This window comes from Siniperca chuatsi, linkage group LG5, assembly GCF_020085105.1.
Source record: "Siniperca chuatsi isolate FFG_IHB_CAS linkage group LG5, ASM2008510v1, whole genome shotgun sequence".
Taxonomy (NCBI): domain Eukaryota; kingdom Metazoa; phylum Chordata; class Actinopteri; order Centrarchiformes; family Sinipercidae; genus Siniperca; species Siniperca chuatsi.
The window spans coordinates 26581514-26609292 of record NC_058046.1 but is presented as its reverse complement, the minus strand read 5'-3'; the positions used below and the strand labels follow the sequence as shown (position 1 = coordinate 26609292).

The following is a 27779-nucleotide window of genomic DNA, read 5'->3' as shown; positions in this document are numbered from 1 at the left end:
CTTTCTTTGTAAACTGATGCTTTTCATTGCAGATCATTCTCAGATGTTACACAATGGAACAAAAACATTGTAGTATAACACAAATTTCTGGTTTGTCTCAAGTAGGGGTGGAAATAGAATGGCCTGTCGACACATAAGTATTTACTCAACTTCTCTTTTTTTGAATATGATACTGTTTTGAAGAAAACTTAGTTTTAAAGGGACACTCCAAGTTTTTGTTGTGTGACTTGTACTAGGGACAAAAGAATCAGGATATCTTAGCCTCTGCTGCTTCAATTTCCACCATTCTTTTTAAAAATCTGTTACTCACAAGACCCCCAACTTTATTTAAATCGCTGGATTATCCCTCAAGTTAAATGGTCATCACCAAAAGTCCAATGTAGTACCCTAAACATAACCATTTCAATGTGAATATGACCTATAATCTCTCTCCAATTCAGTGATGCTCTCCAAAGTTGTGACCGTCTTTTCCTTCTCGCGAAGCTTTTCAAAATAAAAGTGATTAAAAGTAAATTTAATTGGTTTTCCTCCTCACTGTAACATGAAACTCAAATGTAGGCCGCTCTGATGATGGCTTGTCCAAAAGTAGTTAAGTAACACACTTTATTAAGAATTTACTTAAAAGAATTACTGATGTAAGAGTGTACTCAAAAATGTGTAAGTAGAGGAAAAAGCTCCTTAAATTATAGCACAAAATACTTGTTTTTAGCAATTTTTTCTCGGTAAAAAGTAGGATTTCCACAGTGATTGTCAATCAAAAACAACAAACACAGGTTCTACTCGCCAGTCGCAGAGTTTATTCTTTTAAATATACATAGACTTTTTCCCCATATTAAATACCCCACCACCCTTCCCTCCCCTATCTTCCCTCCCCCCATTCCTTCCCTCACTCACTTTCCACTTTCTCTGTTCCCCCCTCCAGAGAGAAAGCTTGTCCGGCTGAAAAACACACTCTACTTTGTGCAGCATATTGCTTATTAAGACATTTGCGAAAACATAAATTAAAAATACTACAGCTTTTTGTTTTTTTCTTTCGTCAGACTGATCTGAACAGAATCTAAAAAAAAGAAAATTAAAACAAAAGAAAACAGCACAGTGTCCCTCAGTCTGGCTACATAAAATGAACTGGATTCCCCTCTTTTTCATGACATGGTATGATCCTCCTGGCTTGAGGTGTACACAGTGGTCTGTATCATGGGTGAAATGGTAAGAAGAGAAATGTATTCTTCACCAGATGTCCTGAGTTTGGTCAAATCATGTTGGTGTGTTGTTTGTCATGGGTTAAATGATAAGACATCCGATCAAAATGGCAAATTCCATTTCAGCCTTTGCTGTCACTAGTGTTTGTGTCTCCGCTCATCTTCTGACTGCTGGTCAGAAAGTGCGTGAGTGTGTGAAAAGTGGAGATGGGGTAATCATTTTATTCACCCCACAATCAGGGATGTGCTTATTGTTTGTGGCATTTTTGTCAAATCAAAAGCTGTGGAAGTAATTGGTCAGATGAGACAGTTGGAGCTGCAGGCAGAGTGAAGGACAGTGTGATACGGCACTAGAGGAAACTTCAGGTGTTTAAGTCACAAGGCATGCATGTTAACACTGAACTCAGAGAGTCTCCGCCAGAAGTTTTTCAGCTGTGACGTGTGTGGTATTGTGCTGTGCATGAGTCTTGTCAGTCTGTTTTGGTGTGTGTGTCAGTGTTTGTGCATTTCTTTCATTGAACAGATGAAGGTGTTATAAAAGTCCTGCCTTTGACTGCATGCATGCTGGAATGCTCCTACACTAATATTTCTAATATTTTGAATATTTTCAGTGAATGGAAGATACAAGGAATGCCGTGTTTGGTTGAGTGACATTTTCTATCACCAATTTGTTTCTACTTTCAATGGAGAATAAACGCATAAAAAGCAGGACTTTTACCAACATTGTATCCTATGTGCACATGTGTCTTGTATGCATGTTGACGTGTCTCATAAAGTCTTATCGAGTTTTGTGTCCATCATTCTAGCAGTCTGTCTGTTTCCCTCCCTCCTCTTTAGGAAGCACAGGAGGGGCTGTGTTGGCTTTGGGGAGGGTCAAAGGGTCAAGCTGGGGTCACACGCGGGGGGAGTATTTAGGGTTTCTTGGCACCTCGGTGAAAGATTTCAGCTCATAAGGGATCCCTGTGTCCACTTCGATGGATTTGCGGGAGAATAGCAGCCGGATATCATTGTGCAAGTAGATCTTCCCAGATTTGGAGCTCTGGAATCTGAGAAACACAGAACCAAGAAAATGTGTTAGCAAAACACTTAACACTACTCAAACGTGGAAAAGTATTCAATTAAAAATTTGCAAAGGCATTATATACCTGCAGGCAACAACATAATATAATTAAGAATAAACATTTTGTTTACACTGTAATTCCTCTGTGTTGTAACACTCTTGCTTATTAGGGATATTTCAATTAAGCTTTTTAAGTTATTATTTTAATCTTATGATACTTTTCCAGACAACACAAGCTAATAAATAATAAAAAAAATAAAGTGTTAACAAAAACGTCAGGTATAAAAAGTAATGCAGACAGCTGAAACCATACCTGAGATGTATCAGGTAACAGAGAATCTTCTTCCTGTCTAGCACTCCGCCCCCTGGAGACGCCTCGCCTTTCCCCTCAACCCCCTCCTCTACAGGCACCAGGAAGATACGGTGGCGCAGGAAGGTCATGTGATTGACAGGCATGTCGCTGAAGTTGTAGGTCACCAGGAACATCTTCACCACAGTTTTGTTGGGATTAAATAAGGTCTGAGAACAGATGTCAGACCAAAAGTCAGCATTTCAAACAGCAAAAACAAGACTGCTGGCAGTGGTTTTAACAGTACATGAGCCTTATAGTATGAATATCATGCCATCATATTAAAACATTGTGGTAGCACAGATGAGATATCTCTGAAAGATTTTTAATTTTTCATAGGCAACCTGGTATTTTCCTGAGCCAATTATGAGATGAGGATGAAAGAAAAGACAAACTTACCACTTGAATGGTCCCTGCTTTGGGTATGCTGTATCCTTTCTTTCCAAGAGGCTCGAGGGATATCACCCCCTATGAGGGAGAGAGGCAGAGACATGGCACTGATTAAATGTCCTCAATCACCGTAATGGCGAAATAAGGCTTATTCTTTGGTACATGTTAATAGCTGTGAACTTCATCAGGACATCAGGATCACGATCTGGATTTAATGCGCTAAAATTAAACATTTAGGGAGCAGCAGTATGACGGCAGTATTATAAGTACTTTTCATTTCTGGTTTGATCTACTGATGAGACACATCTGTATAGGTTATGCATGTAAAACCAATTCACCATCAAAAACACTAAACACAAAAACAAAACAAAAATCTTAAATGAAAGCGGACTAACTCTAAAATAACCACATCATGCTGTAGTTACAAAGGCAGCTACACAGGGAGTCATATTATGTTAAATGCCAATTAACAGTTCAAAGAACTGAATCAAAAGAGGCCTGACATTCACCACTTTTATACACAACAATTCAGCCATCATGAGGCATGAATCTAAGAAAGTGAAAACACCTGGTTTCCAAATGGTCCAGTGTAACAGCAGACACAGTTTAAGACTTCTTGTAAGCAGGACTAAAGTTGTTCACTTATTAATGCTGGTACTACATTACTAAGGACTTATGTTATACGATTATATATGATGAATGTATAGTATTCAGTGCTGATGTGGACAGATGTGGGAAAAGGCTTTGCGATATATGCATGAAAGGAAAAACATGCCACGTATTTTTTTTATTTATTTTTTTTTTTACATCTGGTTCTCAGGAAGCAAGCAAACATCAACCTTGATGAAGCCAATTCTATATTCGTTATTGTTTTGTGTAGTTGATCTGATCTCTCATTTTGCTTTGTTTTTCTTTCAATGTCTGTATTGTTTGTATACTAGCAAACAAACTACCTGCCATGTGCAATAAACAGTGTTGGTTTTTTGTTTGGTTTACTGTTTGTGCTTGACTAAGTGCACACATAACCATACACAAACACACAATATCTTACAGACACACACACACAGACTGACCAGGAAGGGTGACGGTGCACTGTGCTCTGAGATGTCGTAGTACGTAACCTGCACAGGCAGGGTGACATGCTGTGGGCAATAGGAGCCGCTGGCACCAATCTCCGCCGTGAAGCCTTCAATCCGGCCTGATGGGGAGAATCGTCCCTTCAGTATGGACTCCTGGAACACACAGACAAAGAGAAGAGGGTGTATAGTCATGAACAGGATCCTTTTAAAACTCTTTGTACTGTAAAACATAGGGTGCATTAAGTACAGGGTTTACTGCTGCACTCAGCTTTGGCCACAGAATCAGAGAAACACCCTACTTTGACTGTGAAATCCATAAAAATCCAGATTTCATGTGTTTATCTTAGTTGAAACCAAAGCAGTGTTTAAAAAAGTAATACAATATGCATCTGCAGGCCAACAACAATGTGAGCCAAGAGGGAAATATTAGACTAACTTTATTACATTGTTACCTAATTTGTTTTACCTCATTTTAATGCAAATATATTAGGATCTTCTGTCTTTAAATTAGCTACGCTAAGGAGTAAAGCAAATATCTATGTTAACCATGCCATTTTGGCATGAACATATTTTCTGCATTTACTGTTAGTCCTTATAATCCTGGGTGAGGCTCTGCAACAATTAAAAAAACAGCTAACCCCCAAAATAAGATTTCAGCACTGGAAAGATCTCCAACAATTGTATTGTTTTCACTGATATTCAGATATACAGGGTGTATTAAAAAAAACAATATTATCCAACCTATTGTAAAAATCTTATTGATGAAAATAGTTAAAATCCCATCTTCCTTAAAGTCCTTTTTTAAACTTAAAAAAAAGACTTCAGTTTTATCATTCATTTTTGAAATGGAAATGAATAAGCCTTTTTTTGCTTTTGTGCCCTCCCTGCTCATTACTTTCAATTATTAATGTAATTTGTTTGATTTTAGCTTGTGCAAATAAATAAAACTCAAACTCGAACATGCCCAGTACATCAGGACAGTCACCATTTTAAAGAAAGTTCTATGCATTCCAAAAGCCAATCTATGTTTTAACTGTCCAAACAAAGACTTAAAAGTGTTTTTTTTAAAATATGTTTTAGCATTGAGTTCATAGTTAGTGGTGTCGTTGTATTGAACTGCATTTTATTGAGAGGTGTTCCTAACATTCTGCCCCCTTCATGCATGTAAAAGAAATATTAGGAACATCTCTCTTAAAACTACCCATAACTATGACCTTAATAATAAACATATACTGTAATTGAATTTACACATTTCTGACAATGTCACCAAAAACTGAACATTATAAACTTCATAAAGGTAGAATTTATGGCTGAGCTGTTGTATTGATTTGGATTAGATTGCACCTAATAAAGTAGCTACAAATTGTATGTTGTCGGGGAAGGAACAAAGACGGTTCCCGGTTCCACTTGGAATGGGTTTAAATTGGTTAAGATTTGGGTTTGCAGCTCGGTCTATCAATACGCCATGGACACCAGCGCCATCTTTGACCTGCAGTTACTTCCGTCTCCTGAAGTTATTAAAATAAAATTTAAAATTTGTACCTCAAAGTTGCCAAGTAGTGATCTGCTGATGGAAGATGAGGGCCAACTGGAACGTGTGGAGCGGCCAGTGTCTGTGTGTCTGCCGCTGCGAAGCTGCCGACTGAATATGACCACAAAAACACACAAAACAGACCGGTGGTTAGTGGTTAAAATTACACAAATTTTGTCTTGTGACCAACATGTCACATGCTCCTGAGTGTGTCTGACTATTCAAGTCCAGACAACAAAACCCTTTAATTTAGAATAACATATAACCTACGCTAACTCCCACATTCTTTCCCTATGTTGACTTTGCTGCAGTCAATCTGACATTCAACTGATCTCATCCATCCACATGTGTGCATGCACTCTCACACACACACACACACACACACTCTCTAACCCCATGCACCTGCTGAAGTTGAAATATTGTTCTTTTCATCCCTTTTTAGAAGATATTCTGTTTTTTTATATTGATATTGTTTGTAATTAAATTATATAACTTTGTCAGAAATATGATGAAGCACTCACCTTTTCAGCCGCAGCCCACTTTTTAGCCGTCTCCCTGACCTTGTACAGTCTGTGGCAGTCTGAACAAAGAGAGGACAAATTATGATTTTTTCCCCCTCTATTAATATCCTGATTTATGCAAGCACACACAACTTTTCACAAATTAGTAACTTGAAATGTAAAAAAAAAATAAAATTCTCAATACACACAGAAAACAAAGACTCTCAAATAAAGAATAAATAGGCGTGTTTGTGTCTTCCTGTAAGAGAAATTTGTATGTGTAATTGTGTATTTCAGGTGTCCTCTTACTTACTGAGCACTGACTATTGGACGTTGCGTCACACGCACAAACACTCCCCATTTCCAGGCTGCCGTTCAGCGAAAAGGCCACCCAACTGTCAGATGACTCGTCACTAGCCAAACCTATGCTGCCTGATAGCCATTTGCTCACAGCTAACCTTTCACTCATGGTTAGCTTTTTGGTATTAGCTAACCCTTGGCTGCACTGGCTCTTTACAGAGCGTGGAGTTCTTTGTCAGGTTGTCGCCTCATCGTCACACTTGATCAAAACCACAGACGGCATTTTAGAATATCCTCCCGTTTCCTCTTTCTGTGTCTCTTAAATATCTTTTTCTAACCTTTATTTACTGAAATATTACCTGTGACACTTTAACCTCGCTCCTTTTCTTTTACTCCTCCTTTCACTGTCCTCTCCGTCCTTTATTTGCGTCCTTGAGCCTTTCTTACATCTATCTGTTTCTCCCTGTGCTTCCCTCACACTTAGACTAAACACCTCTAGTCACAACGATCCCACCACTGTATGAAACCTAACTAGTGAACCCTATTGTCACCATTAGCACACTCCCCACCCAACAAACCCACACACTCAAAGCTCTTTCTGGCCTCCTAATGTTCAAAAATGGCCAATTCACTTCCAGAACCATTTTTAAGCAGGATGTATGCATGTGTGTGTGTGAGTGTGCATGTGTATGAGAGACACAGCACACTCATGTGGGGGAACAATGGACCCTCCCTCAATGGGCTTTATTCTGGAGCTACTCAGCCTGTTCCAGCATTGTGTGATAATGGGCCAGCCATCACTTCATTCTTTCACTTTTACTCGTTCTCTTAGTTTCTCTTTATTTATGCCTCAGCCTCTTTTCCAGGACTGTCAAGGTTAACAGATGTCTTACCATCGACCACTGACTTTAAACAGCTATTCCTTATCCCTTATTCAAAGTTTTAGATGCCTCCGCATGCGGTGGACTGAATGTTTTTTGGTCTAAAAGCACAGTATTTGCATGCAAATGTACACATGCTGTTTTTTAATGTACGCTGCAATAAAATAATCTAGAGCTTCTTTCTAGTGGTAGCTAATTAGGGTTGGAAAACTGTATAATCTAGTCATTAAAAAAAATCAAGTTTTCCTCAGCTGTTAAGTATGATATGAATAATATTAGGATCATAAGAATATCTTTAAAAATCTGATCACAACTGACAACTTTGCCACTGTTCACTGTGTGCTAAGCTAACTTGTGAAGTAGTTACCCATTCACCTTGGGTGTTACTGTCTTTTTATTAGTTTTATAAGAGCTCATTTTTTTCCATTCAACCTTTATTTAAATCTCGAGGAATAATTGAGGGCATGCCCTCATTTTCAGTGTTGTAACAGTAACAGAACACAGTTAAAAACAATTACATTCAAGTGCGGAGTACTTTGTAATCATGGTTTTAAATTGACCTATACGTACAAATGTGCTGAGTTTTAGTGTTGTAAAATGTTCCAAGTGTGTGCAGCACAAAAACCAAAAGTAGTTTTCCCAAATTTTGTGTTTGCATGCGGGACATCAAGCTTTAACCAATCACTAGATCGAGGCAAATAATGACTGTAGGACCGGTTTAATAAGGAAGTGATATATTGTGGCAAGTTTTATTAACTTTACATTTATTAACTTTATAAATAAATAGAAACCAATGCCTGTCACGTCTTACTGTTAGAGATGCCCACCCAACCTTTTCATACAAGATGGAATGATGAGTAGAATAACTGTCACCGGTAATAAATCTTAGGGTGGAGAGATAAACTGAATCTAGCGGTTTAAGAGTGGAGGCAGAGGCGTGTCATTAGATAACATCACCATAGTCCAAGATTGACAAGAAGACAGCCTCAGTTATCCACTTCCTACTGAACATTGGAAAATTAGCTCTGTTTCTGTACAAATATCCAATTTTTTGTTGTAGCTTGCTGACAAGGGTGTCAATGTGAAATTTAAATGTAACTTTTTGATCTAATGTTAGCTATTAGCTAGTACAGTAGTTGGAACTATAGGCTGATATAGTTGTTTTGATAAATTAGATTACTCAAAGCAAATTTCTGAGAGCGATGTATGATGTGTGTTTGTTTGTGTATGTATGTGAGTGTGCTGACCTTAGGCCGGTCCCATGCAGAGGGCAGCAGGTGGTTCCAGTAAGGGGCAGCTTTAGCATCAGTGCTGCGACATGAGGCTGGGCCAAGTCCTGGAGCCAACAATGACAACCTGCTTCTCTTGGATGTGGAGGGTCCCTCATCTTCTGAACATGACTCCCCTGTGTCACTCGGGGACAGCAGCCTCTTTTTGGCTGGCCAGTGCCCTCCGGAGGATAGACGGTGGCCATTACTACTGGGAGTTTTCTCCCAGGAAGCCAGGCCATTAGAGGCAGAGGATGCAGCCTGGGTGGCACTACGCTCAGGTGGGGAGGATTCAAGTCCAACATCCCATTCGGTGGCCTCCCCTGGTTCCTGCAGCTCTGTGTGGTGTGGGGGGGAGAAAGGTCCTGGAGGGCTGGTGGGGCTGGCAGGGTTGGGAGTTTCATACGTGGACATTTCATATAAGTGGGGGCTGGGCTGGCCTCCAGATGAGCCATTACTACAGCTCTCATTTCCAGGGCTACCTAGTGAGTAGGTGGGTGTGTGGCCCCCACTAGGTGGCTCAGTCCTGGCTGAGCTTCCGAGGGAATGGCCCTGGTCACAGAGATGCCCGTGTGGATCACACATTGGGGGTGATTTAGGTGAGAGTGGAGCAAATACATCAGGAATGGGCCTGTCATGATTGTGCTGAGTTGGGCGTCGGGAGGGGTTGTGGCTTGGGGAGAGGGGTGGAGACCTGGGTGACAGTCCCCCCTCAGAGTCTCTGTGCTCCATCTGTGTGTAAGAGTATACAGAACCAGGCCCACTAGGGCCAATCGCTAACCCCATCCCAACACCTTGAGCTGGGGCTGGCCCACACAGCACTCCTCCCTCCAATGCCTCCTTGTCTGAGGAGTCCCCCAGATGGGGGCGCTTATGCATCAACTGGGGCTCCTCTAAACCCCTTTTCACGCCCAACCGGACAGACCTCTGTTGGGTATCAGTGTGGGATTCTGTGGAGGTAGAAAATCCCCCCAACTGGGAGAAAATGGAGAGCTGGTAGACCTTTTGGAGCCGCAACTCCTCCTGTCCAAAGTGCCTGGGCGCCCCCGGTCTGACCCCAGGGTCTAGGCCCTGTGTTGGGGCTGTGGGTGGAGGCAGGTCCCCCTCCTGGGCTGGAAGCTCTAATGGAGCCTTTTTGTGGGCTAACTCCACGTGAATGTGCCGCATGGTTTCTATGCTGGAGGATAAGAGTCTTGACTAACTTTTGTGCAAGAGGGTCAAGTAGGTCCTCACAAGTGCCAGGAGGCAGAGTAAGATGTTCCACAGGAATAGGAAGTCCTATAGTTCCTGTTGGGATGTTGTCAAACAGTGTGAATCAGGAAGATGAGCCACACAGCACCTGAAAGGAACAAAATATATACTATTCAGGACAGATTTTCATAAAGCAGGTTTCATATGCAGGTTTTCCTCTCTTTTACAGAGTACTGACTGACTGCCATAAACAAACAGCACGAATCACATCAGGCAATAAACATAACATATCCATTATAAACAGTGTGTCAATTCACACCACTCACGTCTGGTACATGCATGATGATGACACTCTGACATTTCAGCCAGGTGTGTGGCGAACACACCCTTTCTATTTTTACCTCAGAAAACATTCAGAACAATATGATAAACAAGATCCCAGCTTAAGAAAAAGTAGTTAAAGCTGGGGTGTTGAATCCCTTTTTGCTGCTTTCTTTATTGTGACTGCAAAGGAATGGTATGCCTCTGATTGTTGGTTTTGACACACTGCCTTGAGACTTAAAATTAGATGACTGTAATGTCATGACTTCAATGTCATGTTGTTATCTGAACAAGGTGTAGGTAATACACCTTTTCTGCCCTGAGAAAATATTCTGGCCACAAAAGCAGAGAGGAACTCAGGTACTTATATTTATAGATTGAACATAAAATATAAATACTACTCCGGACCCTTCAGCTTTAAAACTGTATGAAAATACAGCTCTTCAATTGCATTTATGGGCCAAAATACATAATGCAATTTAGGAAAGGCATAAGCCTAATTGTCTCATGTCTAACTGAATAATATATTGAAAACAATGCCCAAGATCAGCATCTCACCTCTGTGCCCGTCCTTGTCTAATTCGGCCTGTGTGGACAACCTGCATCTGGCACAACATCTGGAAGTTGTGTCTAAAATGGCTTACTAAAGGAACCTGTCTATCTCCATGGCAGCTGCCATGAAACGACGCCAACATCCCAAGATAGGTAACCAGGAAACTGTAAAGACTCCAGAGGAAGCAGGAGTGAAGGAGGTGGGCACTGGAGCTACGACCTTAGGAGAAAATACAATCAAATGACACCATGATAGAGTAGATATCATAATTTATGATTCAAAGTTACTACAGTGTGTTTATGTATGAACACCTTGGATATATTTCCAAGAATGAAAAAAGTTTTGATTTGTTTTAACCATTAGAAGTTACATACAAGCTTGGTCAGGCAACCAATTGGTCAATACACATGAATTGCATTTACATTTGTTTGCTTTAGAAAGACATTTAGAATGGTCTGAAATAATAAATCATCATCCTGAAGGCTAAAACTTACCAGAGAGGCGGAGTGTCAGTGATGCAGGAGGCTCTTGAGAGGAAATGTCTCTGAACTGGAATCAGAAGTAACTCTATTGGGGCTCCCTCTGTGATTGGCTGATAGCCAGACACGCCCTCCTTGTTCACCTGGGCATAGGGTGTGGCACGACTGTGGCATCATGACAGGGTCATTCCACCCAGAATCCCTGCAGAGACAATAAGACAAATCTAATCAGTGGTCAGTCAGTTGCTTTTACTTTACCATTAGATGAGACTATTCCTCCTGAAAACACACACACACACATTATGACAGATATATCAATGTACACACTCAAAATTAAACCAAAGAAAGATACAGAAACACACATACGTCCTCATACCTGTGTATACTTGAACAGACATACACTGCAGACAAAGGCACACATATTGCGCAAAGAAAAAAGTTAGGAAGTCAATATTTAAAAAATACTAAACTTGAGAAGAACAACACAAAAGACAAATCAATCAAATAATCAGTTCCCTTATCATTTCAGTACTCAACAAGTCAACTGAGGGAGAAATATTACTTTCATTGCCTTTAATTTTCCATATCAATTTTTGTACAAACACTCTGGGTGGAGGATCAAACATGGAGGGTGTCACTCATGGAGTAGAGAGTTGATATTTCCAGTTCTAACTTGGCAATAAATGGTGCTAGACCAAGAGAAGTGGGACGTTTCCCGACCCACTTGGACCAAAACTTGGGAATGCGGAGGGGGGAAGTCACAGTGAGCTGTTGCCGTGGCAACCAGTAGCCCAAGGATAACAGCTCCTTTGTGCTTGGCCACAAAGAGGGAGAAAGAGAAGCAGAGAGAGAGGGGAGAGGGTGGACGATGGGGGGTGCTGGGGTGCAGGGGGAGACCGGCAAAGATGCTCCTCCGAGAAAATATCTACATACACAACAAAATGGCTGTCTCCATGAGGTCTGCACAGCCACCCAAAAATTTCAACACACTGTGGCCTTCATTTTGTTAACCAAAAGCAGGCAAAATAATTTGATTGAAGTGCTTACACATTTGATCCAAAGCTTGAAATGTAAAATGTGACAATTGGAGGAGCCAAGAAAGCGAATATGACTAACACCCTGACAGCACCCACATAAATCAGTAAAGAACAGATATACAGTTGGTTCCAATTTGGACCTTCATTTCAGCAACCAGTTACTTCACTTAATAGCATTTCCTTTTGAATCATCATGACAAAACAGTGATGACGCATGAAGAGATCCATTATATACACAAAAGTGATGACATACGACTAGAGATCAAGCAAGAGGAAATAAAAAACTGGTTAGAAAAAGGAAATGTAGATAATGAGAGTTGTTCGTGGGTATTTCACACTAGACTGAAACACACCGGAAATGCATCCACTGGTGGAACTGTAAGGAATGGTGAATAAAACCCCAAATTGCTATACAATTATGTACACAATATGAAATGATTAAACTAGCTGCACTCTAGGTAACCTGCGGCAGGTATTTAAATTGCTTGGCTGACAAATAGTGTTTATATGAGCATGTCTTGTGTTTCATATCTTTTCCCAAACCAAATTCTCCATTCATTCAGGACAATACAGTCTTTCGTAAACTCGTAAAAACAGAAACCATTTACGAGTCACATATCAACTGCTGGCCAAACCAGGACATTTGGAAGACAAATGCTGTAAACCAGGGCATTTGATTTTTTTGTTGAGATTCCTTGGGGTGGGGCCAAACCAGGACTGTTCCAATCAAACAGGGATATCTGGTTAATTTCATTAGCAAGTCAAATGACAAAAGACAGGCAGCATGACTTACGTTTGTGAGTTCAATTTGCCCCCACCCACCCACAAAGACAGGTGGAGCCTCCAGGGTGATATAGATATAGTCATTGCATATGTCAGAGCTCACTGGGAGTACCCAAAGGTTCTCTGCTAGGTCCCACTTGATTTCTGACCTTATTTTGAACTAGCTGAGCCAGAGGCTGGCAGAGGCTTCCCAACCCTTTTCAGGCTTGATCCAGGAGCCAACAGAGGAGTAGAAACACTCTGGCTTCACCCCAAGAAAGGCTTCAGGTTGCTGGGCGCATGTGCCAGCTCAAACTTGACGACTTAAGAACTCTATTACTGCATCGCTGAACACAATAGTGGTTTTAATACACTCACACCTTCCCACCTGTTCCCATATTCACCTCTATATATATATATATATATATATTTACATATACACACACACACACTTTTTGCTGCCTAAGAAGACCAATTTGTATGGCTAAATGACACAAATGTATTTATTTATTATATTTTCCCTTTAAAAGCTATTATTAATAGCTTAAGAAATCATTATCCTCAAAATTCATCTCACAATTCCTTGATTGAACACTGCTGACATGAAGCATAAAGATGTTACACATCACTGGCAGGCCAGGTGAAATCTTGATGTAACATCTGCAGCATCTCTGGAAGTGGAGCAGCAAGCACTCATTCAAGAGACAGAGTGGGAGTGGGAATGGTGACATGACAGACAAAGGAATGAGAAACATCTGACAAGAAGGAAGCAGCTAGAGAGAGAGAGAGAGAGAGAGAGAGAGAGAGAGAGAGAGAGAGAGAGAGAGAGAGAGAGAGAGAGAGAGAGAGACAGACAGAGAGAAAGAGAGAGGTTACAGAGAGAGATTACAGCTCAGCCAAAGGACCTTGAGAAAGGTATAAATAAAGCAGGAGCAGGTACACCTCCCCAGTGTCAGGGCCAACTCAGTGTTCATGACTACAGTATATAAACCAGTAGTTGAGACTTGTTAGCTCATAGCCTGAAAATTAAAATGTACCAAATGGCAACCCTTTATCAGTGAACCTTGTCAGAAAAAAAAAAATCCTTTTGAGACACCAGAACCCTCCTATGATTAGTCATCCTTGCAAATGGTCCAGTGGAAAGCAGGGCTGCACAGTGAAATGTATATGATTGTAAAATAATCAGACCTAACATTGTAGCTATAATTAAAAGGTTCAAAAATATTTTTGGTTGGGAAAAAAAAACTCACATATAACTAATTAATTAACCCAAGCTAGTCCTGTTTTACTCAGTCACATTTTAGGTTTGTTTTATTTGCATGTACAGAGGAGGAAATGCAATGTCTGTGGGTGAAACAAAGACAAATGAGAAAAAAGGTGAACAACAACAACAGAGGCTGCTTGGGCACAGAAACCCAATGAGATCGAGATTTCAGTAAAGTGGTGACAAGGAACAAGACAACATGCATTAAAAAGAGGTACAGTTTGTCTTGGCCCAGGCCTATATCTGGATCAAAATGAGAGTCATGTTTACAAAAAAATATTCAAATGGAATTAGCCCATAATCAAACCAGGGGAATGATTTTCCAATAGAAATAAGCTATGGACAACAATAGGTAAATTAGATGAGACAGTGAAAGGGAGAATTTATATGTATTTATTAACTGCTGGGATCCACAGCAGGAAATAAGGGAAATTCTAACAAAGGTTACATTAAGGTAACTGTTCAGGAATCAGTTTTTACTTGGAGATTTTGTTTGCAGTCTAAAACCTGATATGGCTACTAAATGTTATTGTATAAACTCAAAGTTCACAAGGGCATCCCAACCTAAGCAACAGCATCAAATAACACTAGCGCATTTACTCACATCATGCCATGTAGACGGACTGAGGTCAAATGGTTCAGTACCTTTGACTTGAGACATGCTTGTTGTGGATCTCAAACATTTTGTTCAGGAGGTGGCCATGTTCTTCAAGGAGGATATTTAGCTGCTGAGGTTTGTTGAAATATGTGCAGTCTGCGTCTTCATAAGAATGCATACACGTCTGCACATAAGCACCATTGTGTGCGAGTGTGTGAGCACCCTTTAAGCCAGGGAAGACTGTGGTCATGAGGTCAAAGGGCAACAGTCTTGGGTCAGATGACTTATCACATCAGGAGGCCCAGAGGTGTTTAATTTCACCATCATGAGAGAGGTGGTGGCAAAAGGCTAGGTGCTGATCTACATGAAGCAAATGACTTACACACACACTGGGTTATTAGTTCCACCAAACATTCATCACAACACCCGGATGACATATGCATGTGTACACACACAAACACAGACGCACAAAAGCATACAACATTTAACCCTATCACTCAATTTAAAAAAAAACGTGGCAAAGAGGGAATACAACAAACATTTTCAATTACTCTTAACTTGGGTTTGTTTAAAATCCTCATCAGAAGTGCAACAAATAAAGCCACTGCATAATTCACATTTTTTACCGAATGCTCTCAATTGCTACACTCCACCTTTGAGAAATTGTTTATGGGAGGAAAACAGCTGCTCAATTTACAGCTGGCTGAATTTACAAGGACTTGTCTGCTCCCTTACTTGTTTAGAGATGCTATTCTTTTATAATAATACAAACATTTTGTTGGTAATATACAGATATGTAGTACTTTAAATCCACAACACCCATTGACAATTGAGTTGCAAACTTAAACAAAGTAAAACATGTGTCTCCTGAGGGAAATTTTACCCATTTACACGTTTTTCCTCCCCTTTAGGGAGTACTTTGATCACAGTAAACAATTGTGAATCATTTTTAGATTGCCAAGCTGGATTGCTCAGGACTAGGTTATATGCCTTGGACACTAGTATGACATGTTCTCTTTTAATTTCTTCCATATTTGCATTCATTCAGTCCAATGCAGAGAGAAGTTTCAAAAAGTGAATCAAAAATGTCAACCTGGACAACTGATGGCAAACATTTGACAGTCTCTATAACCCATCTAATATAAAAATTAGTTTAGTGACAGAGGCAGGCATAGCCTTCGGCGAGACACTGTGCACAAATGCAATACAGTAACCAAAAAGCAAGGTTGTATTAAGTATTTTGCACAGCATGCAAACCTTTAATGTTTGTTTTGAAGGGGACATTTGGCTTTTGGATGGGGTTAATTCTCTAAAATAACTTATTTTCAATCAGTGGCATAAGCTATCAACTTGAATGGATCTTTTGTGAAAACTTTTGTTTCTAGCTGGTCAGCTGCAATCTACCCTCCTGGTGTCCTCAGTCCGCCCTTTATGCCCAGTCTATAACAGAGGTGTGATAGCATCAGCATGAAGTTAGCAGCCTCCCAAATGCCCTGATTGTCTCATCAACTTTTAGCAGAACCCCACCCAAGCTACTCCCAGGCCTGTACTGTGCCTGGAGGCTGATAAACACACACACACACTTAGGCACACATTCTCTAACACAAAAAGTTGGTAAGTGCTCCTGCAAACAATCACCTGTTGATTAGATTACAGGAGACATCTAGAGTTTGGAAATCTGATGTCGTTGTGCACAAGGGGATGGAATGACTCTGTGAGTGTGAGTGTGTTTGTGTAACAAAGACAGAAGACAGGAAGTAGCAAAGAAAGACAGAAAGTGACAGAGGGAGACAGGTTAAGTTGATTGAAACTGATAAACCGCTGATGAGACTGTGTTATACCAAACACTAACACACAGTACTCAGGCTGGCAAGTCATGGTAATCTAAACTAAGCTGGCTCAGTGACATAGTTGCTGAGAATGCTGTTTGACAGGGGGTCCCTTTCTGTCTCTCCTCCCTCCCTCCCTCCCTCCCTCCCTCCGTCCGTCTGTCTGTCTTTCATGTGGCCATTTTAGGAGACGTTGAGTCACCCGAGCCCAGCTGACAATATGACCGGAGCAACATTAGTACATTTGACTTGACAGCAGGAGAAGTTGTGACACTCACCCTCTTAGAAAGATGGGGTTTATCTCGCTGTCTCACTCTCTGCATCTGTCCTTCCTTCCTCTATTTCGTCTGGTGGCTGGATGGGTGACTGCTGCCTTTTCTTTCTGCCCTCCTCTGTGTTTCTATTTCCACTCTCTCTCTCTCTCGACTTGCCAGTTTGCTGTCTCTCTGTGCTTCCTTCCTCCTGAAGAGGTAGTGCTGAGAAAGACAGATACAAGTCAAGTTGTTCTGCCTCCCTCTGCTTGTTTTGTCAGGAGGCCTGATAGCCTGCACTATCTCTCTCTCTCTCTCTCTCTCTCTCTCTCTCTCTCTCTCTCTCTCTCTCTCTCTCTCTCTCTCTCTCTCTCTCTCTCTCTCTCTCTCTCTCTCTCTCTCTCTCTGTATCTTGCTTTCTTCCTGTCTACCTCTCTCCACCCTCACACATACACAAATCAAAAACCCATCAACAACTCTCACCTCCCACCCATCTCACTTGTTCCCTCCCTCTCCTTTTCTCTTTCAAGCCCCCCACCGCCCTCTTTCTTCCTTTCTCTCATTCGCGGGCCTCCAAAATATCTTGAATACAAAAGCCACTTCACATGCTAGCATTCCCCCTTTCCTATCCTCCCATTCCTCCTCTTACTCACCCTCTCCTCTCTTCCTCTGTCTACTCTCAGGCCCCTCCTTTCAACCCTTTCTCGCTATCCTACCCTCGCCCTCTCTCTTTCTCTCTCTCTGTTTTCTTTCTGTGGGTTTCCTCTCAGCTGATAGAAAGAGGCATGCTTTGCTCACTCAGCAGTGAAGGCATACAGGGGAAAGAAGGGGGACTACACCGCCAGCTGATTGGCTGGAGAAAAGGGGGTCAGCTGTAGTGCCTGAGGACCTGATTGGCTGGGGGGAGGGAGTGAAAGTAAGGAGGAGGCGTGGGGATCCAAAGCCCCGCCCACCTGCTCCTGCTTGGCCTGTTCTGCAGAAGAAGAGTGAACGACCAAAGAGCACATTCCCCAAACAGTGTGTGTGTTTGTCTGATTGTGTGTGAAATGTGTGTCCTTGGCAGCCTCAAGCATGTTTTGTGCGCAGTGTTTCACTGGTGAAATCGCTTTCCATAGTGTGCCACACACACACACACACACACACACACACACACACACACACTCTGTGTAGCATGAAATGTACACAGTGCCTATAGCCTACACAAGTCTACAAAAGCAGCAGGCTTATCTGCTGCTGGAGAACAGATAGAGTATGAAGTGCATGTGAAAAAGTTTATCAGCTGAGTACCAGGAGCAGCCCTCAGCTGTGCGTGCGTATGTGTGTGTGTGTGTGTATGTGTGTATTTTTGCCATCTGTGAGCTAATAAGGAACAGAGTGTTGACTAGGCAAGAACTATTTTGAACAGAGTGGTGTAGTTAAAGTACACACAGTGCAAGCAAGTGCATCACACACACTTGTGTATGCTCTCTCTCTCTCACACACACACACACACACACACACACACACAGTGGGTGGAGATTACAAAAGTTAAAGCACTGTGCACAAAACATACTTGAAGCTGTCAAGGACACATATTTAGCCTACAACTTCGGCCTGGCCCTCTTGTTACGGACACAAACGCACACCTACCCGGTTATGCATTATCCTTATTTAGGAAACCAGGGCTGACTTGTTATCAGATGTGTGCCGGTCGAGACATTTGAGACAAACCTGTTGATAGCCCACTGTCTCTCTGTGTCTGAGTCACTATCTGTCACTGTCTGTCACTGTCTTTCTCTGACTCCACATCAACGTCTTTCTCCTGCTCAGTTTCCATCTGTGACACCCTGTATCTGTTTCCAAAACAAGATGGAAATTTTACACTTGCCAGTCGCTGCTGCTTTGCTATGTTATCTCTGTCATACAGAAGGATGGAGAGGACATGTATGTACTTGTGCGGTGCTTTTCCTTCACCAAATCAAGGGTTTAAGTATTTAAGGTGTCGTATGTTGCACAGATTGTAAAGCTCTTCAAGTTTAACGTGTGATTTGGGGTTATTTAAATAAATGTGACTTGAATAGTTATGTCATTCTAACAATAACACAAGCTTGAGTTAACAAATCATTATTTCATGATCATGAAACAATGGTTTTGACGCTTACTATGTTCAGAAGATAAGTGTAGAAGTGACATATTTATAGGGAGGATGTGAAGTTACCTGCAGCCACCAGACCAAATGCTGGTAAATACTGGCTTCCAAATTTGCACTGTACCATCCTAATTGGGCAAGTGAGCATTTAATTTTTTTGTAGCTGGAGAAAGTGGATGAACACATTCTTATAATTTTGTAATATACATACAGTTTTTCATGTAATACACTGCATATCCACATTTCTGAGACTGCACTTTCTTATCACTCATTGCACTTTAACAAGCAAAATTCGAATCTTACCACCAGTTTACTGTGTTACACACTTTCATATTACAGTATATTATTGTCTGTCGTTTATTTTCTTTATTCATTGACTAATCATTTAGCCTTTAAAATGTCTATTATAATTTCCCAGAGCAAACGTGACATATTCAAATTGCTTTTTTATACAGTCAACAGTCCCAAACCCTAAAATATTCAAAATACTATCATATAAGACAAATAAAACATCAAATCCTAACATTTGAGAGGGAACGTTTGAAATGTGTGCTTGAAAATTGACTGAAAGGATTAATCAATTATCAAAATACTTGCTAATTAATTTTCTACTTTTCGACTAATTGATTCATCGACTTTTTTTCCGATTGTTTAAGTTCTACATGTATATATAGATGGATGCAGTGTGTATAGATGTGTGTGGAAGTATGTCACAGTTGTTTTGGTGCATGTGTGTGAATGGTAGAAGTGTGCAGAGATGAGGTTTGAAAAACAAGACACAGCTTCACCTACGTACCTCCAAATATAGAGATGTTGGGGATAGGGGAGAGTGGGGAGGGTGGAGGTAGAAGGCGTAGAAGACTGAAACAGCGAGATAGACAGAGGAAGATAAACTGACAGAGAGAAATGAGGCACGGTTTCTGTCGGCGGCTCCTTTTAACAGCCAAGCCTGTAAAAACTGTAATAATGTGGACTTTATAGTCGCAAGCAGCGCTGTTATTTAGGATCTTGTGTTTCAGCATACACAAACACACACTCACACACTTCTGTCTCTTTAAGAGCCCATGTTGCCTTCCATATTTGGGAAAAAAGGGTGTGTCTTCTCTATGAAAACCCTCCTCCATTCAAGGGCACTCTGAGTGCAGCTGAGGAGAAAGAAGCATTGAAAACACACACTTACTCACATTCCATCAAACACAAGCATAGATGCAATCCTGACTTGAGAGCATGGCTCTTATGTTTGTTTTGATGTGTATAGGACGATGTTGAGGTTGGATTTTCAGCCATGCCATGTGAAATACTGCATTCACACACATAGACACACGCATACCTTGTTTTTCTAGGCCTCTCAAAATGACACAAGCTGTGTTTTTGGGGTTTTACCCACCAGCTCTAAACAGTCACAGCCCTCAAAAACTGAAGAGCTTCAATTTGCCTCTACCAGCCCAAAACCGCCTTGAGTAAATCAGTTAGTTACAGTTTTAAATGTCCAATTTTAAATATCGAAAACAAGGCCCAATTCACCCTCCTCTTCAGGGAGGGAGAGAACAAAAGGAGGAGAGGAAGAGGTGGAGGAAGGGTGGGAAAGGAAAGTGTGTGTATGTGTCTGTGTGTGTGCAGGGGGGGTGTCTGTGTAAAACTGAAATGTTTAAATAGGAATGGACCCCTGCATGTGTTGGTGTCTGTGTCCATTGGTATGTATGAGAGTGTGTTAGCAGTACACACATGAAGACATATGTGTGTTTAAGAGGTGTGCTTCTCTCTGACACATATGTGATGAGAGCCAGCAGCAGAAGCAGTGTGCAGAAGCAAATTTCACAGCTAATTTTTAAGGAAATTAGAAGCAGTGAAGAAGTTGACTTGCTGGTTGAGATCCATTTGAATTTTGTGATGCAATGTGTAACATTTAAGTGAATTAGTATGCAGTAATAAGGTATAAGGTATAATATTGGAAGGAGATGTTTACAGTGACAACCATCTGTTTCTGAAATTACCTTTTTGGCCCCCTTTGACCTGTCCAGCATAATTTAAAGCCATTTAAAACAGTTTTTTTAAATAAATATAACACCCCTCCTATTTTCAGTGCTACACTGTTGACAGGATTCAGGTTTTAAGCAAACTGGCTTAAAAAAAAAACTGGCTTTCCCACTTACACAGCACATGCTTTTTGTCTTAGTTTTCATTTTCTATTTTTAGCAGCCTCAGTTATTATGTGTCACCACATGGTAATAACATTAACTGCTTTCTATTTTCAACATTTCAACCTTTATTTCTCTGCAGACCAGAGTGTCTTGTACATCCCACTTTCTTTTTTCAGGCAACTGGATTTTACAGTATAACAGGGCCTCTGAATAAGATGCTAGATAAGATAACCCCACCCAAAATCCCACAACCAAAACTTAACCGTCCTCAGATAGCCAGTTTCTGCAGGTTGTTTGGTTGGTTTCTTTATATTTATATTTCAAGAGCACTGTAACAATCCGGTCAGAGGAACTCTGTCTCTGGAAGAGTACAGTATGTTTAACCAGCTGTGTGTTGATAAAAAAGATCACAAAGCTGAAAAGAGACATGCCTATTTAAGTGTAAGCATTTAACTTTGCTGCCAAGAGAAAAACTGTGTGTGTACTTTGCTCTCTTTGGCATTTAAGCAAATTAGCTAGATATATTTGACCAATAAAACCCTGATGGCTTTGGATTGCATAATTGTATACTCAATTTACTATCAAATGACTACATATAATGATATAATGGTGTCTATCTCTATAAAATCAGTGTCTGGGTCAAGGTTACATTTAGGATTGGGGTTAGATTTTTGTGCAGATGCAGCAAACAGATATTGCTGAACATAGACTTTTTGTTAGTCCATTTAAAAAACCAGACTGTCCAAATAAAGCATTCCCAAAATAACGTCTGTTTGTTTTTCCATTACTAAATATGTCTCTAAATCCACTTCTGCAATCATTTCCACCATTCATTTATTAATCCAATATGCAGCAGCATTACGAGATGACTAGATTCTGTAAATGTGGAAACATTTCCTGTAATCGGCTGTTGTGATTAAATTTCCTCACAGAGATAAAGGTTTGGTGTAATCCAGTTGAATCCAGCCTTCCCTTTAACACCAATCCATCAATAAGAATTAACTATTTTTTTCTAATATACAGTGGTGTGAAAAAGTGTTTGCCCCCTTCCTGATTTCTTATTTTTTTGCATGTTTGTCACACTTAAATGTTTCAGATCATCAAACAAATTTAAATTTTAGTCAAAGATAACACAAGTAAACACAAAATGCACTTTTTAAATGAAAATTGTTATTATTAAGGTAAAACAAAATCTAAACCTACATGGCCCTGAGTGAAAAAGTGATTGCCCCCTAAACCTAATAACAGGTTGGGCCACCCTTAACAGCAACAACTGCAATCAAGCGTTTGTGATAACTTGCAATGAGTCTTTTACAGCGCTGTGGAGGAATTTTGGCCCACTACTCTTTGCAGAATTGTTGTAATTCAGCCACATTGGAGAGTTTTCGAGCATGAACTGCCTTTTTAAGGTCATGCCACAGCATCTCAATAGGATTCAGGTCAGGATTTTGACTAGGCCACTCCAAAGTCTTAATTTTGTTCTTCTTCAGCCATTCAGATGTGGACTTGCTGGTGTGTTTTGGATCATTGTCCTGCTCCAGAACCCAAGTTCGCTTCAGCTTGAGGTCACAAACAGATGGCCGGACATTCTCCTTCAAGAGTTTTTGCTAGACAGCAGAATTCAACATTTAAGTGTGACAAACATGCAAAAAAGTAAGAAACCAGGAAGGGGGCAAACACTTTTCATATCACTGTATGTGTATGTACTCTACAGTTAGCTCACTTTTGCTGAGGGAACATGGCAATAAAAGGGAAGGACAAAGTCAAGTAGCGATTGATATGTACAAGGAGAAAGGAGAGAGACAGAGTGCAATGGGAAGAAATGCAGAGATGGGGAGGAGTGTGGCACCCTGAGTTTTGGTGACAGGCCGGGCCAGCTCAGAGGATGGAATGTTCCAGAGAAATATGTTGCCTATTCATGGAGGACAGGAAATAAAGCTCTCTTCTCTCCACCTCTCCTCCATTCCCTCTCAGTCCTCACTCCTTCACCCTGTCTTTTTACCTTTCTCTCTGTTTCTATGTGTGTTTCTTTCTCCCCCCTTCTCCTGGCCTTTGGGTATTTTTTGCCCATCTTCCTTCAGTTGAAATGAATTCCTTTTTTCCCCTTTCATGCTTGGGGAACTCGCACAGCATGGTTGCACCACTCAGACTGGTAGCAGCTGAATGTAGTCCAGTCTGCCAGTCTGGGCAGTGAGATATATATATATATATATATATATATATATATATATATATATATATATATATATATATATATATATATATATATATCCTATATTTAACCAGATAAAAGTCTCATTGAGATTAAAATCTCTTTTTCAAGTATAAGCCACTTAGATTGGATTTAGAAGTAACACACTGAAATATAAAACTTCAATTGAATCAAATCCTTAAAAAATACTGCTTAGGTGACTACCTCATAATTCTGAGTCGTCATTCCATTATTGCATTGCTGTGTTGGGTCAAATGTTCAATAGACTTAGACCCTCCACCACCTTTGAAACAGTTTTCCAGTGCTCACTTGGCATCCTTGAATTCATAGGCATTCCATTCACTGCCATATAAATAGGTTAATCTATTAAACACAGTCAGTCAACGCACACACAACAAACGAACACAGTTACAAACACATGTACACCGCAGGTTTGTAAAAGGACTATCTAGTTAATTTTATTGACAGACTGTTAAGTGGACTAACTGACTTTTAATGGTAAGCCTGAATATAGGTTTAGTTAGTGTGTGTGTGTGTGTGTGTGTGTCTGTGTAAAGACCCGAGGTGACAGAGTAAGGGTTTCAAGGTTAAAGTGGTGCCAGTCAAAGCAGCACAGGTGCTATTTTAGGAATAAGCTGTTAGCAAGAAAGAGAGAAAAATATTTAAAACACACTCTAAAAAGTGTGATTCTTATAATGACTTTACCTCCTTACAACAGCCTTTTGCAAAAGTGACAACCAGAAAAATGCCTTCACTCTGGAGGCTTTATCTTATGTGTCTTCAGGGCGAGGACATTTGGTTATCATTAAGGTGACAATACAAGCAAACACATACACACACACGCAGTTTGTGTTGCCCTCTGACCTGTCCTCTTGTTAATTTTATCTTTCATCTCAGCCAGCATCACTCTTATTAGCTCTCTATTGCAGTGATTCTCAATCCCTGAGGGGGTCATGAGATAAATGTGATAAATGTTTCAATCTTAAACAATGTTTTCAACCACAAACAATAGATTGAGTAAAATAACATAAAAGATCTTTATAGTGTCACTATTTACCATTGTACATTGTTCCTGTCAGTCTACCAGTCAGCACTGGTTCTTAGTGATGACTTAAGGCTATGTATTAAAAAACATGTATTCATAGTCACATACATGTGGTTGCGCAACTAGGCTGCATTTGTGAGGAGCTTCCTTTCTCTTACCCTTAAAATCTACCCCTTAATGGCTAAATAGCTATTTATTTAAGGAGGTAATTTAGCACTCGTAAGTATGCAAGGACAATTTGTGCATGCACACACACACAAACACACACCAGAGATCAATATAGCCCCAGAGCAGTGTTGAGTACTGGATCTAACCCACATAATCATCTGTAATCTCTGACATCAAATCCTGCAGAGACACATTGGAGGGCTGACAACAGGCCTTCATCAGCTCAAAGCGTTTAATAGCCACCCCCACTTTCCACACACACATAAAAAGTGCTGCCACGTTCAAATGCTAAAAAGGAGCGACCATGAACCATAAACACTCAGTCTGATAGCCAAAAGAAGTACGGAAGGTATATTCCATTTGTTCAAATGCACAGAGGACCACAGGATGAATGTTGTCCCTTAACTTGGAACCATTAATGTCACAGATTTTCAAATAACCTACTCATGAACAAAACTGTGTACTGTAGCTGACCTGCAGGTAAGGTAAAAAGAGCCACTTGCAGGCCAATTTTTGATGGAGGCTGTAACATTGTTAGTCAGGGCCCAATCTATTCAGCAGAATCAGGAGAAACTGGGCTCTTACAGCATTACAGTTCTAAATAGCTTAACTAGGTACTGATGGCTCCATATATTACCATGAGAAAACACACGGCTACTCATGACTACACTCTTGCTTAACTCAGTGTACTTGGCTGGGCAGTAAGCAGAGAAGCATATAGTATATCTCCTTGAGGTTGATTATATTGGTAGTTTTACATTTTGAAGAAAGCAAACAGACCAGTCATCACTGGGGATTCCTGGTGTTGTTTTCCTTCCATGCAAAAAATGTCCCACATGCATCCTTGCTGACTTTTTGATCCCTCCCTCCCTTTTCTTTTGATGCGAGAGGATTTTTTTTTTTTAAGTTTCTTTGACTCACCTGAACAAACTGAATTCATTTCTTCTCTTTTATTTTCCCAGCGTGTTTTAGCAATTATGAACTTAAGTCAAAGAGTGATTGTGCACGGGACAAGCCCAGACCCAGGACCCAGGCCTGTTGAACAACATGCACCTCGCCTTCAGGGTTGGTTACAGCAAAGATCTGCATGACATCACACTCAGCTGAGGACAAAGCCCACTGGTTTCTCCCAGACAGAGAGGTGGGGGGTGGCTGTCAGAGCAATGCTAGGACAAGCAAGAGAGAAAGAAAAATGTAGACTTGCAGATGGATTTGCTGCAACAATGTGTGTATGTGTGTGCGTGCGTGTGCAGAAATCTTCTATTTACATACATGTGAGACAGCTGGTGGATTCCCATATGCACGTGTGCGGTAAGGGTGATGTAGATTGAGTGCAACTGCATACACTTGTGCCTAATGTGTATGTCAATGCCATCATGCCCTGCTTGTTAGGACAATGGGAGGCAGTGCATTGCAGCTGAGCATAATAACACTGTAATAACTGACTGTACTATAGATTTTATATATATACTGCAACAAGGGTTTACTGCCAACATCAATGCTCCCTTCACTGAATGATGCAATGCAACTCCCAAGTGCAATCCAAGGGAACAATACGCCCACTGCACTCAATGCTATCCTCTCTCCTGTAAGCTTTACAGTGATCATCATCATCACTCCACCCGCTGAGCTACAGTCATAATCTCACAGATAAATGCCAGTGCTGGCTGATCCCTCGTTCTAGCCCACATATGCACAATGCCAGGAGGGCATGAGTGTGCAGTTATGACAAAATTAAATATTTACACGTGCATTTTTATGAGACACACACACACACACCCATGATGGTGATTAATACAGTGAGATTTGTATCACTTTGTCCCTAACCACCGCAGACTGCATGCACGCACACATAAAGAGGAAGCAGACAAAGCAGGGGAACGCCCCCTGCACCCTGCAAGATACTGTCAGGTCATCAGCTGTCTTAGGCTGGATTCCAGTCATTCTTTATCCAAATTCACAGATTAGTTAATATAGAAAATGACGACTGTGACGATCAGTATGCTCAGAGAGCAAACATTTAACTGAAATCATCCAGAAATTACTACATAACCTGAACCTTTGTACAATTTCCATACATAGCTATCTTTAAAGTTCACACAATGCTGAGGATTAAGAGGTAACGTTAGCTAGCTATCAAAATTTGAAGATTTTGAAGCCTACTCACCTAACTAAAAAAGGTGGACTCAAGAGGAATAACACAGCCTGCCAGCCTGAACTGACGCGTCCCTGTAGTCTGGGAGTTTGGCCTTTTTGTTATCTCTCTGCCGTGTTGACTGCTGCGTTGTCGGATTCCAGGTAGCTAACGTTGAAGGGCGAAAATCGACTTCGAAGCTAAAAGCCGTTAGCCACCTTAGCTGGATGTCTGATAGGTAAAATAATCGGACAGTTTCAGTCTCGTCCTCCCATTCTGTCTCGCCACATAGCTCGTGTGTTGGCTGACTACGTCCCTTCCTCTCTGTGCCTGTCTTTTTTTTTGTGCTCGCAGCTGTTTTCGTTGTTTCAACCTTTGCCTGAAATGCCTCCTCTGTCCCTTTAAGCGACAGCGTTTCCGGGGTTTGCTAGTTAATATATAGGAGGCGGGGCTTCACGGCCAGCTGAGCATCTGTCATTTAAGCGATTGGCCGCTTCTATTCCGTTTAACCAATCAGCACTCATAGATTACGCCTTCTTTAAAACATGCAGATTTATTCAAAACTGCCGCTCCGTGATTGGACTATGGATTAACTATAGAAACGCCCAGTACACGTGCTTTTTTTACCCTCCCATTCTTTACTGCCATGGATGGCTTTTGTGCGAGAGCTCCGGTTGTCAATAGATCCTATAATATTTAACAGAAAACTGCAACAAACTATGATCTGATATGAAAGCAAATCCTTTATAATTATACAACGCTGACATCAACATGTAGTAAAATGATTTACGGTTTAAGGCCACTGTTAGATTCACAGTCAAATGTACACGTTAACCCCCTTCTGTTCTTCTGTTTGTACTGAATCAGCCATAGCCATGTTGTCACAGAACTAAGAATAGATCAGCTACACGTTGTATCCCCATATTGCCTTGCAGCTGCACTGAACTCCACACCCATCTATCCAGAGCACACTGGGGCCTGATTATACTTTGCCGTAGACAGAAGGAGGAAGCCTGTACAGATAAAAGAAGGGCCAACTGAAAGCACAGGGAGTGGAATATAGGATTAATATTGCATTTACTTGGCCATTCATCCATTTCTGTGCAGAT

The 27779-nt window shown here is 40.8% G+C and overlaps 1 protein-coding gene across 3 annotated transcripts; it reads right to left on the bottom strand.

Annotated features, from left to right (window-relative positions):
- Positions 1-777: 777 nt before the first annotated feature.
- Positions 778-27092, bottom strand: LOC122875795 (protein FAM214B). Of its 3 annotated transcripts, none has more exons than XM_044195314.1 (11): positions 26704-27092; positions 25458-25702; positions 11117-11303; positions 10628-10841; positions 8537-9896; positions 6130-6188; positions 5620-5719; positions 4072-4230; positions 3008-3076; positions 2573-2778; positions 778-2245 (listed from the first exon to the last, which is right to left on the bottom strand). In XM_044195314.1, exons 5-11 carry the CDS (start codon positions 9722-9724, stop codon positions 2092-2094), a joined length of 1935 nt encoding a protein of 644 aa, XP_044051249.1. In that variant the 5' UTR covers positions 9725-9896; positions 10628-10841; positions 11117-11303; positions 25458-25702; positions 26704-27092; the 3' UTR covers positions 778-2091. The 3 variants fall into 3 exon arrangements, with proteins under 3 accessions (XP_044051249.1, XP_044051250.1, XP_044051251.1); XM_044195315.1 differs by lacking the exon at positions 25458-25702 and adding an exon at positions 16870-17067; XM_044195316.1 differs by lacking the exon at positions 25458-25702.
- Positions 27093-27779: the final 687 nt, after the last annotated feature.

Bases quoted from the DNA above. Each gene is read 5' to 3' on its own strand.
- LOC122875795 (XM_044195314.1), bottom strand. From the start codon at position 9,724: ATGCGGCACATTCACGTGGAGTTAGCCCACAAAAAGGCTCCATTAGAG. The intron at 6,189-8,536 runs GTCAGCACACTC...CTCTTTGTTCAG, and splicing joins CTGCATGGGACCGGCCTAAG to ACTGCCACAGACTGTACAAG. The intron at 4,231-5,619 runs GTACAAATTTTA...TGTGTGTTCCAG, and splicing joins CACTACTTGGCAACTTTGAG to GAGTCCATACTGAAGGGACG.